Genomic DNA, 17725 nt, shown 5'->3' with positions numbered 1-17725 from the left:
ATAATAATAATATCCATTTTTTTAAAACACATAGATCAGTACTTAATATCGGCCCATGCACAAGTTCAGGTATTGGGTGCTGCAGAAGCAAACCAACCATGAACCCACCTTAAGGCAAGAACAGGAGAAAAAAACAATAACAGATCAATACCAGTGATGTTTTCAATACGGACAGAGACACCAGAGTATTTGAAAGTCATCCCTCCGAACCATAGACTGATAAACTATGAAAATCCGAATGGATGTATGTTACGAGGTAGCCTACCCGCTTCAACACTGGACAGTCCTTAAGTGTCTTAAAATCAACTCACCAATAACAGGGGTGGGCTGAACACATTTTCTATGTATGTATGTATGATAAGAAATAAGTATTAAATCTTAAAAAAAAAATGTTGACAGCCCTGATTTTATCTAATATTTTCGTAAATGTATAATTGAATCAGTCAGTCCGGCTGATGTCAGGTCAGTGCTCACACTTATTAACTCAGTTTAAAGAAGACCAGTGTCTATACAGCATCAGGTATGGTCATAAAGTTACAAAAACAAACACACATTTACTGACTTTTACAACAAGCATTGTGATGGAAACGTTGGTGCGTTTTCATCCTTGGATTGCATCATCTGTGTAAACTCCGCCCAGTAGTTTGCCTTGGTATCTTCATGGCTACATTCTAGCAGACTGTGGTAGCATTCAAATAGTCTTTCAGCTGACCATGTGTTTACTTTATTCACTAACAGATGAAAATGAGAAAACCACATCAGGCAAAGCTGAACTTTTGTACTGCAAAGGAGACTGAGAGAAGGAGAGGTGGAAGTGAGAGAAAGAGAAAGGGAGGTTCTAAAGGTGAGAAAAAGAGAAAGAGAGGTGATGGAGATGAGAGAAAGATATGTGATGGAGGTGAGGAGAAAGAGAGGCGATGGAGGTGAGAGAAAGAGAGAGAGAGGTAATGAAGGTGAGTGAAAGAGAAAGAGGTGATGAAGGTGAGCGAAAGAGAAAGACAGGTGATGGAGGTGAGCAAAAGAGAAAGAGAGGTGATGGAGGTGAGACAAAGAGAAAGAGAGGTGATGGAGGTGATAGAAAGAGGAGAGAGTGATGAAGGTAAGAGAAATATAAATATTATCAAGTAGGTTAAATAATGTAGTCAAAATTTTGTGTTTGTTTAGGTCGGACAGTATGTGTCAAATCCATGGTTCACTGTTTGCAAAATTATCACGATGGCCATTATATTTCACCACTATATAGTTCATAGTTCAGTCTTGCATATATAGACTACTCTGCTTTTCTATAAATGGGTTGAACATTATAACCTGTGTAGGATTTCTTTAGGCCTAATAGGCTGTATTGTGATATGGTGTAGGAACATGTCCTATTGTCGTCTTCCACAGCAGAAGGCCATGTCTGTGTGTCTGTATTCAACTCCCCCTCATGCACCCTTCCTCTTCATCAGAGGGCCTGGTCCCCCCCCCCCAAGGAACAATGGTCACTGGATCGTGTCAGATTCTACTTTGATGTAGCAGGGCCTTTCGTCAAGAGATAACAACCAACATCTGGCATTCCTACTATATGTCACTGTGTAAATTATGATTGGTATTGTTAAAAGCTATTTGCATTCCCATACTACATCAGGAGTGAGAAAAGTCCTGATTTCTTCTTAATCCTGTATGAGTATCAAACTGGGATCTCATCTTTTTCTTAATAATATATTTTTAACCAGCATGACCAGATCTACAATTTGATATGTTTCTTATCTTCCTGACTTAATCATAGCCCAAGTTATAAGTTCCAGGGTAAAATGTCTGAATGTTTGGTGGAGCCACATTGCCACCTTTTGGTAAGTTAACGGAGGACTTTCCAAGATGATGTATTCTAAAATTATGCCTATCTACTATTATCTACCTCTGACATATATTTTTGCATTAAGTACGAAGTTAGCACTATATGAAATACATTTAAGCCATCAGTGCTGCTGTTGCATATGTATCTGTTTTTTGAATTATCCTAACCGGTAATTCCCCTTTTGCCTATTAAGCAATTTCGGTTTATGTAAGACCAATGTGGATTTCGGTGAACAGTCAATCGCAATCTTAAAACCTTCAAAAGGATAGAATTCTGCAATAAGTGATAAGTCCGGGATTTGAGCTGTGATATTGCCGTAGGAAGTGACGTGATTAGTCTGCCCCTCGGGTCCACCATCAGCCTAAAAGTTTTAAAAGAGGAGACATTGTGTTTCTTTTCCCTTCTCTTATCAAAACTCTCTGGCTTTTCTTATTTTTTTACTCTTCTTTTCAACAACATGTAAACCCTTTCTTTTTCAACATTTAATTTCCGTACTTTGCTTAGTTTTGCAACCTGCTCCGAGACTTGCAGTCTCTGCAGACTTTGAACCACATGTGGAATTTTTCTTCCAAGTGATGAGTCGCCGCTTTCGAGAATACCTTTATTTTGGAAAACATAAGCAAGGATGAAATTAATTTCTTTTTGTCCTCTTTTATATATTGTTAAAGTATCATATTCAAATTCAAAAGAAGCCATTTTTGTTTATTCTTGTATTTAGTGACTAAGGAAGATTCGCCTGGCCAGTGTTTCATCCTCCAGTTATTTTTACGCAAGTCAAATCAGTTTATACACTCGTGATCAAAATTTTAAGACCAGTTAAAAAATTGCAAGAATTTACATTTTGCACTCTTGGATCTTAAAAGGTTCTAAACAGAGTTTCAACATGCAAAATGGGAGTGACACACAAAAAAAAATTTGAGTAAGAAATTTATTGAAAACAACAATTAAACTGAAACAGGCTGTTAAACAGCTGATCAAAAGTTTAAGACCATAGCTCAAAAAAACCCTGAAACCCCCCTAAAATCAAAACAAAAGTTTCAAAAAGGACTCAGTTATGAGTAGCTCCACCGTTCTTGTTGATCACTTCAAAAATGTGTTTCGCCATGCTTGATGCAAGTGTTTCCAGGAGGCTAGTGGGAACGTTGGTGGTGAAGATGGCTTCACAAAGGGCATCCACTGGATTTAGATCAGGGGAACACACAGGATGGTCCAAAAGAGTGATATTATTCCTCAGGAAGAAGTCCTTTGTCAGGTGGGCATTGTGACCTGCACCGTTGTCCTGTTGAAAATCCCAGTCATTACCACACAGACAAGGCCTCTCAGTCATGAGGGATGCCCTCTGCAACATCTCCACATAACCAGACGCTGTTTGATGCTCCTGCACAACCTGAAGCTCCAGATCATGATGGCGCCCTCTCCACTGTGCCGCGTAGCAAACATCTCAAGTGGGATGTCCTTGTCATGCCAGTAACGTTTGAAGCCATCTGGACAATCAAGGTTAAATTTTTTTCTCATCAGAGAATAAAACTTTCTTCAACCTTTCAATGTCCCATGTTTGGTGCTCTCTTGCAAAGTCCAAACAGGCAATTTTGTGGTGCTAAAGGAGACGAGGCCTTTGAAGGCGTTTTTTGTTCTTAAAGCCCTTCTCTCACAGGTGCTGTCTGATGGTTATTGGGCTGCAGTCGGCACCAGTACTGGCCTTCATTTGGGACGAGGATTGTCCCGTGTCTTGAAGGGCAGCCAATCGGATTCTCTGCCTCAGCGCCGGGGGATTTTTTTGACTTGACAATTTTGTTCCATAACCCTCAGGATCTTTTAAGAAATTCAAAATGATTGTCTTACTGCGGCCAACCTTAACAGCATTGGCGTGTTGCGAGAGGCCTTGCTTATGCGGCTCAACAATCCGACCATGTTCAACGAGAGAAAGCTTTTTGGCTTTTGCCATCAGGAGGTCATGACAGTGTGAATGCCTGACAGAAAATAACATTGAATACACATTTTTGCGCAGATTTTGGCTTTTAAAAACTGTGGTCTTACAATTTGATCGGCTGATGAACAGCCTATTTCAGTTTAATTGTTGTTTTCAATAAACTGCTGACTCAAAGTTTTTTTTGTCACTCCCATTTCTTCTGTTTTGCATTTTGAAACTCTACTCAGAACCTTTTTAAGATCCAACAGTGCAAAATGTAAATTCTTGCAAATTTTCAACTGGTCTTAAAATTTTGATCACGAGGGTATAAACCGATTTGACTTCTTGCATAAAAATAACTGGAGGATGAAACACTGGCTGGGCGAATCTTCCTTAGTCACTAAATACAAGAATAAACAAAATTGGCTTCTTCTGAATTTGAATACGATACTTTAACAATATATGGTCTTAAAATTTTGATCAGAAGTGTATTCGGAGATAATTTTGGAGCTCGGTGTTTCTAAAATCCTGCATGCAGCCCTGGCAACAACAGTTTACAGAAAAACACTTGCCCTCGTGGAAGTAGGGAGAAAGTCAATGAATTACATGTTCTCCTGTTACCTGGTTGAAAATCAACAGTTTGAGCCTGTTCTTTGGATACTTAAGCTTCATCAGACGTTCAAAGAACACTGCGACAAAGGGGGTGGGCTGCTGAATGAAGATGCCAATCACCACCATCGGGTATTCACTCTCCTGTTGGCAAAAAGAAAACAAGCATCATTTTCCGGTTCAAAGGTCAAGGGCAATCAATTTGTTAACCTAATTGGAAATAATGTATGGAACAAAACCCAGTTATAATTAAAGCTGCAAACAGCAATGTATGGGCCCTCGCAGTCCACACGTGTCGGGGCATGCTGCCGTCGGGGTGTGCCGCGTAGATGTATTTAGGGCAAGACCCTCTACATGTGTGAGCAATTTGGAGTAGATGGCAAATTGTATGTGGATGTTATAATGAGTTGATGGTTTTATGGCCAAGCATTAAAATGGACCACGCCACCAGGTGTGACGTAGGTGAATGCTTTTGATAAGTTTTGTCCACACATGCTACTTGTACAGTTTGTTGCAAATGGGTCAAATGGCCCAGGAGGAGTTGGAAAAAAGTAAGTTTAGCATTTTTTCACAGAGCCTTAGTCTTAGCCAAGTTTGTTGAGTTTTGAGTGTTGGGGTTTAGTCAGTGAAAAATGCAATCATTTGGGATGAAAAAGTCGTCATTCGAAAAACAACAGGTCAAGACCTGCTCGGGCCCTAATTAATTCTAAATCATGTAGTCAACTGCCTGTGAACAGACCTTAAGAGCTGTGAGGGGTCGGAGGTCCTCGTGACACACTGTGCATCCATTTTCAAATGTCCACGTGTTGGGGATGTAGTTACCCAGGTAGTTGATCTGGAGCTGGAAAACAAATGTGTGTTTTTGCATGTTATTACATCTCCATCTAATGTCCAGTATATGGGGTGTGTTGACCATAACTGTGTCAATTAAAATATGAGATAATGAAATTGTGTTCAAATTACTGTGAAAATAGTCCTGTGTATTTTGACTGGTAAATACAGAGACAAGGAGTACTGTGATGAGACACACACAGAAAAATTCTCTCGTGTTGAGAATGCCTTTTCACACACATCTTACGAGCTTGAATAGTGACACGTGGTGAAGTGTCGCATCGGCTTTAGCCTTCACATCTGCACCAACAGCTACTTGGTTTGCTCTATCAGCCCGCTGTGTGTAATATGTGACTGGTCAGTGTGCATCGATAGGTCAGTACCTTGGTTGGTCCGTTCCCATGAATGATGACAGGCAAGGTGTCATACAGTAAATTTCTGGCTCGTACCCGACTGTCTTCAAACTTCAGCACCACCTCGTCTGGAAATACACACACTCATCAAATCTAGCCTTCACATGTTCACTTCCTGTAGTTTTGGAGACTGCAGATATTCACATCACCTAGAGTTTGGTAATGATTAAGGTGTAATTTGTCAGAATTCCAAGATAACTCCAAAAATATGGGGGCAGCATCTCACTAGTGTAACAAACAACTGCTGCTCTTTGCTCACTAACCTTGACTGTAGCTAGCTACCGTTACCCTTGGCGCTAAGTGGCACCTAAGCTGACTGAAATCTGGCTGGTTTACAAGCAGAGTCACTGTTGCCAACAAGGCTCAGCTGCTTCCCAATAAACATACAGCAAAACACCAGACTGGGACTGAAAACAGCTTCCAAGACAAACAGATGCACGTTTTAAACACACAATGGAAAATATACTGTTAAAATTTTGTAAACTACCTTTTTAACAAGGAAAAGGATCTGATGAAAGAGTTTACAGACAGAGTGACTCCTTAAACTCACATTGTCTAGTGAACACATCCGCCTCACATAGAACTTACAAATTCCTTCCTCTGCCTCAGAGGTAAAAAATGCTGCAGACTGTTGAGAGTTCAGCTCATGTCTAAATGTGTAGTTCCTTCTAAATTACAGCAACTGCAAACCCTTCAGCTGTTGGAACCTCTGAGGACTGAGTTTACTACAAATACACTGTGATGATGTATCACAGGTATATTGACCAGACTACTAATCACAAACACAGTGTAGCCAGAGAAGACATTAACCACGTTCACAACAAGAGTGAAAGATTTGGAGCTAGAGTCATTTTCCACAGCAATTACATAACATGTATACCTTTAATACATACACAACACAGTTAATACTGAGGAAAAATCTTCAATGAACAGTTCACCCAAAAATTAAAATTTAGTTATTATAAACTCATCCCCATCCTAGTGAAAAGTTGGGTTAATCTTCTTAGTCCACAAGACATTTTGGACGCTTCACAACATTGAGTCATTCTCCTTAACAACTTAAAAAAAAAACCTAAAAATAAGTATACAACGAATCCATACAGCTTATCCAGTGTAACTGAAGTCCCCGGAAAACCTGAGATCCCCACAATCCCCCCCTCCCACAAAATAAATGATTTAATAGCTTCTTTTAAAATCAACTTGAGATCTTGGGGCTTCACAAGACTTGAATTATGTTGGACAGGCTTTGGAGCCATTTCATTTATAAATATTAAGGGCATCATGATTTCGATTTTAAATCGAATTAAGTCAGAATTTCGAACTTTGAATTAAAAAATGGAATCGTCGATGCTGCCATGCCCCATGTCATGTTCGGTCGGCTTGCCAAGCGGAAAATAACACACACCTGTTGAAGTGCTGTGGGGCAACCGCCTCTAGCTTAGCTACTAGCTAAAGCCAGTAGCTATTAGCTACAGCCAGCCAAATTATAGCATGGCGTTACACCATTACTGTTCGGCTCCCAGACCATGGTCGGGAAGCACAGAGCAGATGATTTCCTCCAGGGCCGAAGTTTATGCTTACCTTCGGGGTGAACCACTTTCACGCGTTAAGCTGGTCGGGAAATAATATCAGGAAGCTTTGCTGTATCTTGAGGAGCCGTCGCCTTTATTCACAGCCAAACTGCAGACCACATTGTACACTTTGTAGCTGTTGCTACTCCTTTCACTTCTCCTTTCTCTGCCATTCATTCACTGTCCGCATGTATGCGCGCTTCCTCACTCTCGCTCGCCCACTAACACCTTATGCACCGCCCTATTCCTGAAAGGGAGTACGCCACCCTTACAACAAGAACACTGGGTCTCCAGCATCTTGCAGCTGCAGATGCTGAAGACCCATCGACAGAACTTGAATCCCCTCCTCTTTCACTGGAATTATCTTTGATTACCAGTGACAACATTTGCGTTGTTGACAAGGGTTAAAGACAGTTTGCAAGCTCTGCAGAAACTAGATGGCAGGTTATTTTGGTTAAGTTTCCAACTGACTGAAGATATAATTTATTGTTACATTATGTTGTTAATAAATGTTTTAAATTTGACAATGTAGTGTGGTATATTGTGAACAAAGGTCAGATATTATATTGCATAAAAGTCTAGTCTAAAATGGCGTAGCAACCTGTGCTTTAAAAAAAAATAAAAATTCGAGAATCGAATCGAACAATGACCTTAGAATCGAAAATTTTATCGAATAGAGGATTTGGAGAATCGTGACAACCCTAATAAATACATGTGCAGTATATGTATATATATTTTAACAGAAGCTTCAGTTGTTTAGGACAATGCATACATTTTAGGGATCACTGACAAAAAAATGTGTATATAGGCTGATATTTATTTTTTTTTGAGTATCTGCATCAGCCCCCAAAATCAAGATCTGGTTAGTGTGGTTAGTGTCACTGCAGAAGATGGCATGAAGCATAGCTGCAGGTGATAAGAAACATACAATGTCTTGAAAAGGTGTCATTGGAAAGATGCACATAACATTTTCTGCACAACACTGCTGACCTCTGGAGCCAGTCAAATAGACAGTCAGTCTCAGAGGCATGTATTTGTTTCATACATTTCACTACTTGACAAAGAAACTTAAGCCAGTCAAATAGGCAGTCAGTCTCAGAGGCATGTATTTGTTTCATACATTTCACTACTTGACAAAGAAACTTAATCACAGGAACTCACCGAGGGCCCCATGAAGGTTCTGGAACATTCTGCATTTACTGTCCAATGTGATATTTATGGATTTCTGAAACATGGAAATGCATCATTTTTACAGCATAGGCTGCATTCATATTAGTAGTAAATTAGCAGCTGTAAATTCATGAATAAAAGCAGTACTGAATTGGTGAGTGTCAGACTGAGCCCCAAAATAATAAAGGCTGGGCCAAGAAAATTGAGGGGGGATGAAATTACCTGTATTCAGCTAACATGTTAAATTCAGTATAATGTCAATTTTCACAGCACCATTTCTATCAGTACAACAACAGAGTTATATCATATTTTCCATTCACAAGTGAATTCCTGTCACTTAAACTGTTGAGTATTTATTTTACTGTTGAACTATCTACAATAAAACTCAACACTTCCTGCTACCAGAAACATGAGGGATTAAGCCCACTGAGCTGGTTTTTAATCTGAAACATCTGTGCTGAAAGTGCTGAAACTCACTGACAGGAGGAAATAATTAGGCTGTATTGTGTAAGTGCAATTTCTGTTAGAGTTAGTTATTTAGAAATACACATTATACTGACTACAACAGTATGGTACAACTGGCAAACACAGAAGAAGTGTTGAGTTTGAGTTAAAAGCAAAAAAATAAAAAAATGGGAAGACTTGTCACCCAAATATGATGACATGTACTCAAAAATTAAGGCCCGGTCCTCTGTAGAACTGAGGTCAATACTGGGAAATCTGTGGCATATCATGAAATATCCCAGAGGAATTGTATGGCAATGTTAAAAGATTTTTGCTACCATTACTGTTATCAATAGCTCTAGTACTAAGTATCTAATGAAATAAATCAAAGTACAACTGTGAATACAGAAATATGTAAATCTTACTCTTTTCACTGGATCAATGTAAATCTTGGTGAAGAACAGTTGGTCACTGTCGTTGTCTTTTCCTTTCCAATCAGCAACCATTTCTCTGATGTTGGGAAGGTAGCCAATGAAACCTGAGGATAGAAACAAACCCACAGGAAGCAGACAGGAAGTGACAATGCAAGTCAACCCATTTCCATTTCCCTAATCTTAACTATGAACTCAAAAATAGGTCTTTTGTTTCAAATTGCCATGACTAATGGCTGCTGCAGGGTTTAAATTTGGGCTCAGCCCAGCAGTGACAGCTCAGTAAAGACCTCCTGTTTCTCTGCTATAAAAACAAATGGCCCAGTCCTTTCTAAGCATCAAGCATGTCATTAACACAAGACTAAAATCTACAGCTGCATCTGCTGTGTACATGAAAATCACAGTCTAACAGAGACATACACGGTAGTAAAGAGTGAAAATATAATATTTTCTGCGCTTCTGGTTCCCTGGTCTCAAAGTCAATGGTGCTTTAAATGACTTTTCGGTTAAATGACTGAAATAAGGTCTGTGGTTAACACAAGCTTCAGATACCTTCACGTCTTATTTTATAACATAAAACAGGTCAATAAACACCTAATGTTTGAATTCAAAGGATTAAAGGGATATTCGGGTGTAAGTTTAATCCATGGTCTAACACACCTTGACACCGAATACGGCCCCCCAGTCGAGAGATAATGTTTGTGGCCCGCTAGCTTATGTAGTTTTAGCATCCTCAGAAATGACCGCACAACAACAATACACTGCTGTAAATGGGTCCAAGTATAAATCGCCATCAAAAGCCACAAATAATGCTCAGACCAACACCAAACTTCAGCAACATTAGAAGCAGGGTACCAGCACATATTTCAAGGCATCAAACATTTGATATTGTTGCTGGCTTTGTGGATTATACTTACACCGGAATATCCCTTTAATGGGTTTTAAAGAAACTTTACATTACTTTTTAACTTAAAAGAACAGCTTCAAAATAATGTTGATGGTACAGTGTATTGTAATAGGGTGACTGGTGACTGTGTGTCAGCCACTCCACACCCCCATCACTTGTTTCTTCAACATACAACACGTTTTCTCTGTCTCTACATATATGAACTGGTACTCCCTGAGTCTACCAACTCAGTAGAATGAGGAAAGCAAATGAGCCATGCAACGTCTCTGCAGCCCACCCACTGGTAAAATGGTCAAACTCTTTTACCAGTGGGTAAAACGGAGATCAGTCAATCTCAGATCAGCACCTGCCTTTTGCTCCATAGACTGAATGCACAGATAGTTCTGCACCACATAGCTCAGTGGAGAGGTGTGATTTGTGATTTGTAGTTGAAGGAAACGGAATCTGTGACTCGTGGGGAAAATTCAAGCAGTTGTACTTATCGATTTGTGTTTGTGGTTTAAAAGAACACAAATCTGTTTGTGAGAAATTATTTTACACACATATTTTACATATTTACATACGCTGAGCATTTATTATACAAGTTCACATTCAGATTTACACATATTCAAATTTTGTCCACAACTTCACATTGTTTGATACAGGTACACAAATATGTTTTGCACCAAATATACTACAACAATTGGAACAAAAATGTGATGCATTGGCTCCGATACCAACATAATTCATGGATTGGAAAGTTCCGATCCAACCTGCAGAGATTTCCAATCAATGAGCCATGTCTGTGCTTTAACATTGTCTGCTGAGATGAGCCCAAAAGTGATGCCTGCTGGCTAGTCTGCTAGCTGGCTGCAAACTGTGGTATGGACTTCCTGAACGGAGGCATGGCTCAATGAGACACAGAGTTATGAGACACAGCCCCATTCAGGCAATCCATTCCACAGTTTGAAGCCAGCTAGCAGGCTAGCATTGAGCAGCACTGTGGCTAGCCAACATGTCCGCTGTGTGGAAATATTCTACACTGCAAAGCAAGGCAGTAATATGCATTTTTTACCATCCAGGAGATCAGAGACTGTGCTACCTGAACTATAAAACTGAGTGTCAACCAAGTTAGCTGAGAACTTAAAAGGAGTTCCAGCCCTGAGCTTTACTACAGATACACTATATTACCAAAAGTATTCGCTCACCTGCCTTTACTCATTCTATGAACTGAAGTGCCATCCCATTCCTAACTCATAGAATTCAATATGATGTCGGTCCACCTTTTGCAGCTATTACAGCTTCAACTCTTCTGGGAAGACTGTCCACAAGGTTGAGGAGAGTGTTTATAGGAATTTTTGACCATTCTTCCAAAAGCGCATTGGTGAGGTCACACACTGATGTTGGTAGAGAAGGCCTGGCTCTCAGTCTCCGCTCTAATTCATCCCAAAGGTGTTCTATCGGGTTCAGGTCAGGACTCTGTGCAGGCCAGTCAAGTTCATCCACACCAGACTCTGTCATCCACGTCTTTATGGACCTTGCTTTGTGCACTGGTGCACAGTCATGTTGGAAGAGGAAGGGGCCCGCTCCAAACTGTTCCCACAAGGTTGGGAGCATGGAATTGTCCAAAATGTTTTGGTATCCTGAAGCATTCAATGTTCCTTTCACTGGAACTAAGGGGCCAAGCCCAGCTCCTGAAAAACAACCCCATACCATAATTCCTCCTCCACCAAATTTCACAGTTGGCACAATGCAATCTGAAATGTACCGTTCTCCTGGCAACCTCCAAACCCAGACTCGTCCATCAGATTGCCAGATGGAAAAGCGTGATTCATCACTCCAGAGAACGCGTCTCCACTGCTCTAGAGGCCAGTGACGGCGTGCTTTACACCATTGCATCCGACGCCTTGCATTGCACTTGGTGATGTGTGGCTTGGCTGCAGCTGCTCGGCCATGGAAACCCATTCCATGAAGCTCTCTGCGTACTGTACTTGGGCTAATCTGAAGGTCACATGAAGTTTGTAGCTCTCTAGCAATTGACTGTGCAGAAAGTCGGCGACCTCTTTGCACTATGCGCTTCAGCATCCGCTGACCCCTCTCCGTCACTTTACGTGGCCTACCACTTCGTGGCTGAGTTGCTGTTGTTCCCAAACGCTTCCATTTTGTTATAATAGAGCTGACAGTTGACTGTGGAATATTTAGGAGCGAGGAAATTTCACGACTGGATTTGTTGCACAAGTGGCATCCTATGACAGTTCCACGCTGGAATTCACTGAGCTCCTGAGAGCGGCCCATTCTTTCACAAATGTCTTGTTTCACAGTCTGCATGCCTGAGTGCTTGAATTTATACACCTGGGGCCAGGCCAAGTGATTAGAACACCTGATTCTGATCATTTGAATGGGTGAGCGAATACTTTTGGTAATATAGTGTATTTGGACTTAAGATGTCTGCCCAATGTCATACTTGCCTGAAGAGAGGAGTTTATTTCAGCCTCATTTAAAAACAATAATAATACTAAAGCAAACAGAGCTCTGGTATCGGAATAGTATTGGTATCAGCAGATATCCAAATTCAGGTATTGGGATCAGATTGGAAGTGAAAAATGTGTATTGGTGCATCCCCACCTATATTCTGTCCCAGTTACATGTGCCGGCTTAGGTTCGTGTAAGTTTGTTTATGTGTGCTAACCACTTCACATCAGACTGCTTCAGTAAAAAGGGTCAGTACAAAGCTGGCTTTGCCTCAACACTGACCCTCATAAAAGGATCGCCACATTTTGATAGTATTCACAGTTGCCGAAGAACTATAAGTTACCTTTACCATTAGCAGGAGCTAGCATTAGCTACATGGTAGTAACTGTCACAACACGTATGAACAAACTAAGTAACATTTACAGACACACTAACCACTCTGAAATGTCCTGCTGCAGCTGCAGAGTCTGTATTTCTTCAGGAGCTTCTCCTTCTGGGTCCGATTCTGGTCAAACTGGTATGGTTGATCGAAAGCGTCTCGGTGAGCTATAGCAATAGATCCACCTTAAACATAAGTGCATGCTGCTGCTAGTGTAAGCGGCATCATCTCCCTGAAAGGGGCGTGTAGCAGGCAAGGCAGGTGTTGACAGACAGAGCTTGTTAGCATTTAAAGGTGCAGGCACAGAAGCAGCCTGCTCTCAGTAGAGCTCACTTGAGCAACTTTTAGACAGCTGAAATTCAGGACCATGGATGGATTTGAGGCAATACATCTTGAATACAATGTTGTTGGACCTCTGACAGCTGTGTGAAATTGATGAAAAACAGTATAACATGGGACCGTTAAGAAGTTGGTTGCCTACTCACTAGTCCGTCTTTACAGGCAGACTATATTTACAGCTTGTAGATTGATCAACTTATAATAAAGTGTGTGTAACATAGTGTGTAGTAGGGAGCTTAGTGATGGCAACAATGAAGCCATGCAATGGAGATTGTGATTTATTTTTAGCCTAACATGAGCTTTTTACTCCTTGTAACTGCATTTACACCTCAAAAATCATAAAATTAGTGTTCTTCTGGGAACATTATTTTGTAAGTATCATAAACTTGTGTTTACCACAGGTCTTATTTTCTGCAGCAATCCAAAATCCAGTTTAAAAGTCCTTTCGGCGGAAGCAACCAGGGCAAACTTCCAGGTACGTAATCCCTTGTAATCTCTCTATCAGATAGTGATATTTGTGTTGTGGTGTGAGCAGAAAGGTCTTCAGGTTAAGTGATGATTTCATCATATGTGGTGTGCAAACATAAATAATACGATAAAGAGATGCAAAGGTGAAATTTAAGCATGAACTACATTTACATTTAGGGCATTTAGCTTTTGTCCAAAGTGACTTACAATAAGTAAATTTGTCACATTAAAGAAACCACAAAATATCACCATCATTTAGAGTAAAAAAGAAAAAACAGAAAACATTTTCAAGCCCTGATCTGAGAATCAAAGATGCTATTTATCAAGGATAAATTTAGTAGTCATGCTAAGGATAAGAACATACAAGTGCATATACGTTTTTCTTATTTTTTTTTTTTTTTTGGGGGGGGGGGGGGTCATGCAATGCAGGGTCCAGCTGAAGTCTTTACAAATGAATTGTGAGTCTTTTGCGTAAGATAGCGAGTGATTCCGCTGTCCTGACAGGATGGCAGTTTTCAGAAAGCATGGTTTGGACAAGGACCCATTCCATGTAACCTGAAAGGTGCAATTTGTCAGGTATGATGTGAACCTGATTAGAGAAGAGTAAGCAATGCCAAGTTCAGCCAGAGTGATGAGGAGGATTTGGTGGTTGACTGTATCAAACACAGAACATAAGTCAAATAGAATGAGGACTGAACAGTTGGACGAGGTTCTAGCAGCACAGAGTGACTCAGTCACTGTGATGAGGGCTGTCTCAGTGGAGTGAGCAATCCTGAAGCCTTACTGATTAGGGTCAAGGAGGTTGTTTTGTGAAAGATAGGAGGACAATTTGTTTCCAGGGTTTTAGAGAGGAATGAAAGAAAGGAGACATATCTGTAGTTTCAGATGTCAGTCTAGGGAGTGTTTCTTTAGGAGTGGCTTTACTGTAGCTGTCTTGAAAAGGTGCTTTCTGGATGGGCTGAGGAGAAAATAAGGAGCTGATGCCTTTTACTTTCTTGGTAAAGTAAGTTGCAAAGTCATCAGCAGTGAGGGGGGAAGGAGGAGGGGGAGGAGGGGTGAGGAGAGAAGAGAACAAGAAAAATAGTTTCCTGGGGCTGGAGGCAGAGGAGTTGATCTTTGACAGGTAGAAGGCAGATTTGGCTGCTGATACAGTTGAGCGAAGTCAGAGAGCAGGTGGTGGTAGTCGACCTGTTTGTCGTTTAGTGTGAAAATGAGTAGGCACTTGAAAGAGCAGCAGTGAGTGAGAGTGGCAGTGTTTTCTGGGGTGACCCATGTCTCTGTAAGGGCCAGGAAGTGGAGAGTGCAGGGAGGCATAGCCTGAAATGGTGTCTGCCTTCTTGACTGCAGACTGGCAGTTCCATAGCCCCCCTGGTACTTTAAGTTCAGTTCTAATGGAGAATGTTGGGCAGCAGAGACTGGCCGGGTTACACCCTCCAGCATTGAACCTCCGGGGAAATCCTCTCCGGTTTGATGCCATGACTGGGATTGGATAGGATTCATGGCTACAGTCAATGGTGGACAGTGAGTTACTTGGACTTCATCAATGGACTCCTGCAGAGAGACTCCCTGAGTCTTTGTTTGATAGTCTTCGACTATCATCATTTCAGCAGACAAAGTTGTCCTGACACTGCAGCTGACACTGTAGTGACTAGCAGGCTTGGCTCTGCCCTGCAGTAAAGCCTATTTGACACAGCTTACTTGTCTGAAACTGCCTGATAACACTCTGCTTCAACAGTTTCACAACAATTTACCCAAAAACAAACAAACAAAAAAATCTAGACAAGATTCATTATTTCAGCAACCCCCCTTGCAAAATGCCTTAACCCTGCATCTACAATTCCTTACTACTCACCGGCAGTAGTTTCACAGCTTCTATTCCCTGGACAATATGTAACTAACAATATGTTTTTATGCTTTCATTAATGTATACACATTCTAGATATCTCAAACTTGATTACAACTGGGAGCATTCTTTTCACCTGGTTGCGCACTATTAGACTGAATGAACATAGCACTGTGTACAAACGTCTCATGTAACCACCTCAACCACAAGGGACTGGCCCAATTGGGATAGATCAGAAAGAATTTTCCTGAGAGTGGAGGTGTAAACCTTTGACATATCTGTTTAATAGGGTTACAATATTAGAGCCTAAAAACCACTGAAACGGTTCATCTGATTGTTTTGTCTCTGGTTGGAATAAATATATTCTTTGTGCATATGGTTGGCCCATTGTGGATCTTACATTGGGTTATGTGAAAAGTTTCTGGGAGGGACAACAATATGGCAGATGTAAAATGTAACAATACCACGATAAGATTTTGTACAGTCAGCTAAAGTTATACACAAAGTCAGAGTTAATCCTATTAAATGATCACAACAATCAAATATCAGCTTTTATAATTAGTTTGTCTGTTGTTGTTTCCTTTGAGAGGCTCTAACTGGTAAACTGATTACTGCTAACATTTGAAATGGTGTTTAAGTAACACACTGTCACATTGTGTAGATGCTTTACTGCAGGCGGAACCACTCTGTACATGTCAGAAAGCTACATTGTGTTGTAAAGCTAAAGCTTTGGGGCACCTTGTGGGATCAATTTAATAGCGTATTAGATAACAATTTAGTTGGAATCTAATCAGAATCATTTTAGTGGGGATGATGATGATGGATGAAATATTGTTCAGCTAACTGCAGCTTGTGTTGGGTTTAATGGCACAGTACACAAGAATGATTGCAAAAAAAAATCCAGAGCCTACCTACAGTCAATCCCAGAGCTATGGGCAAAGCTACAAGTTTTCTTGTTCTTCGCTACGGTATCCCTGGGAGAAATTTTAGAAAAATAGCCCCTTAAATGGACAACATTCAGACATGAGATAAACAAACCCAATGTGAGCCAATATAACAGTAGCACCAGCTCCCGAAGGGCATTCCATTGCTACCAACCTTTTCTATTCAGGGCTGGATATTATTAAGAACCTCACGATTCGATTCGATTTCGATTTCAATTCTTTAGGTCGCAATTCCATTCAAAATCGATTCAATTAAATATGGATTGAAATGCTTCAAAATCGATAAGCATGACCCTTTGGTTGAGTTAATTAACACAAAAAGGCTAGAGATATTACAGTCTGATATAGAGTATTTCTGACAAGATGAGGGATACATAGGTTGGACTCATCTAGACTAAGCTTGACACGAACAACAGCTCTAGGTCTGGGGATGGGCCCTCACAGGAGAGGTTTTCGCATCCACTCACCAACAGAGACCTGGGGGAGAAGAAGAATAATCCCTGTGTGGAAGTTCTATTTAGTTCACACTGTTCTTAATTTAGTTCATGTTCATGTAACTTTTTAGCTGCTTGGGGAAGCACATATGCACAATAGTTTAGTAATATGGTATGTAATGATTTGAAAATACTGTCCTTAAATCTAAATGTTCTAAATACACCTAAAAAGAGAGGAACAGTTATAACAAAATTAAAAATATATATATATATATATAAAGTCATATTTTTACAGGAAACTCACCTGTCCCAGACAGAACATGAAAAATTTGGATTTAGGAACTCATATATAAACAAGGACGTCGGATAGGGGTTATGACATTAATCCCAAATTCAACTGTATTTATTTGTGAAAAGGAAATAAAAAATAAAGAGGGAAGATATGTGCTTATGCACCCCCAGAAAGCAGTAAACACTTTTTTAAATCCCTGTTTAATGTTATTGTAACAGAAGTGGAAGGTACTTTAATCTGTGGGGGGGATTTCAATGTAGTCATGAATCATAGCTTAGACACTAAAAGTTTAAAAGGAAATAAAAAACAGATATCAAAATTTGTAAACCTATCTTTGGAAGAATTGGGACTGATACACATATGGAGGAGTCTCAGTCCTCTCGAAAAGGATTTCACACATTATTCAGCAACACACAAAGTCCATTCAAGAATAGATTATTTTTTCAAAAATAT

At 40.3% G+C, this 17725-nt stretch overlaps 1 protein-coding gene across 1 annotated transcript in view; it reads right to left on the bottom strand.

The window, feature by feature from the left end:
- The window catches only part of plod1a (procollagen-lysine, 2-oxoglutarate 5-dioxygenase 1a), a 46669-nt gene that overhangs the window by 12490 nt on the left and 16454 nt on the right, over positions 1–17725 (bottom strand). The window contains exons 5-9 of the mRNA XM_037103888.1: positions 9210–9322; positions 8332–8395; positions 5570–5667; positions 5095–5196; positions 4368–4499 (exon numbers count right to left, since the gene is read on the bottom strand). Of these exons, the coding sequence (XP_036959783.1) occupies positions 4368–4499; positions 5095–5196; positions 5570–5667; positions 8332–8395; positions 9210–9322 (509 nt within the window). The remainder of the gene's footprint in view (positions 1–4367; positions 4500–5094; positions 5197–5569; positions 5668–8331; positions 8396–9209; positions 9323–17725) is intronic.

The sequence above is a fragment of the Acanthopagrus latus genome, chromosome 7 (genome assembly GCF_904848185.1).
Source record: "Acanthopagrus latus isolate v.2019 chromosome 7, fAcaLat1.1, whole genome shotgun sequence".
Lineage (NCBI taxonomy): Eukaryota > Metazoa > Chordata > Actinopteri > Spariformes > Sparidae > Acanthopagrus > Acanthopagrus latus.
Note: the sequence above shows the minus strand (reverse complement) of the source record. Positions and strands in the feature narration are given on the sequence as shown.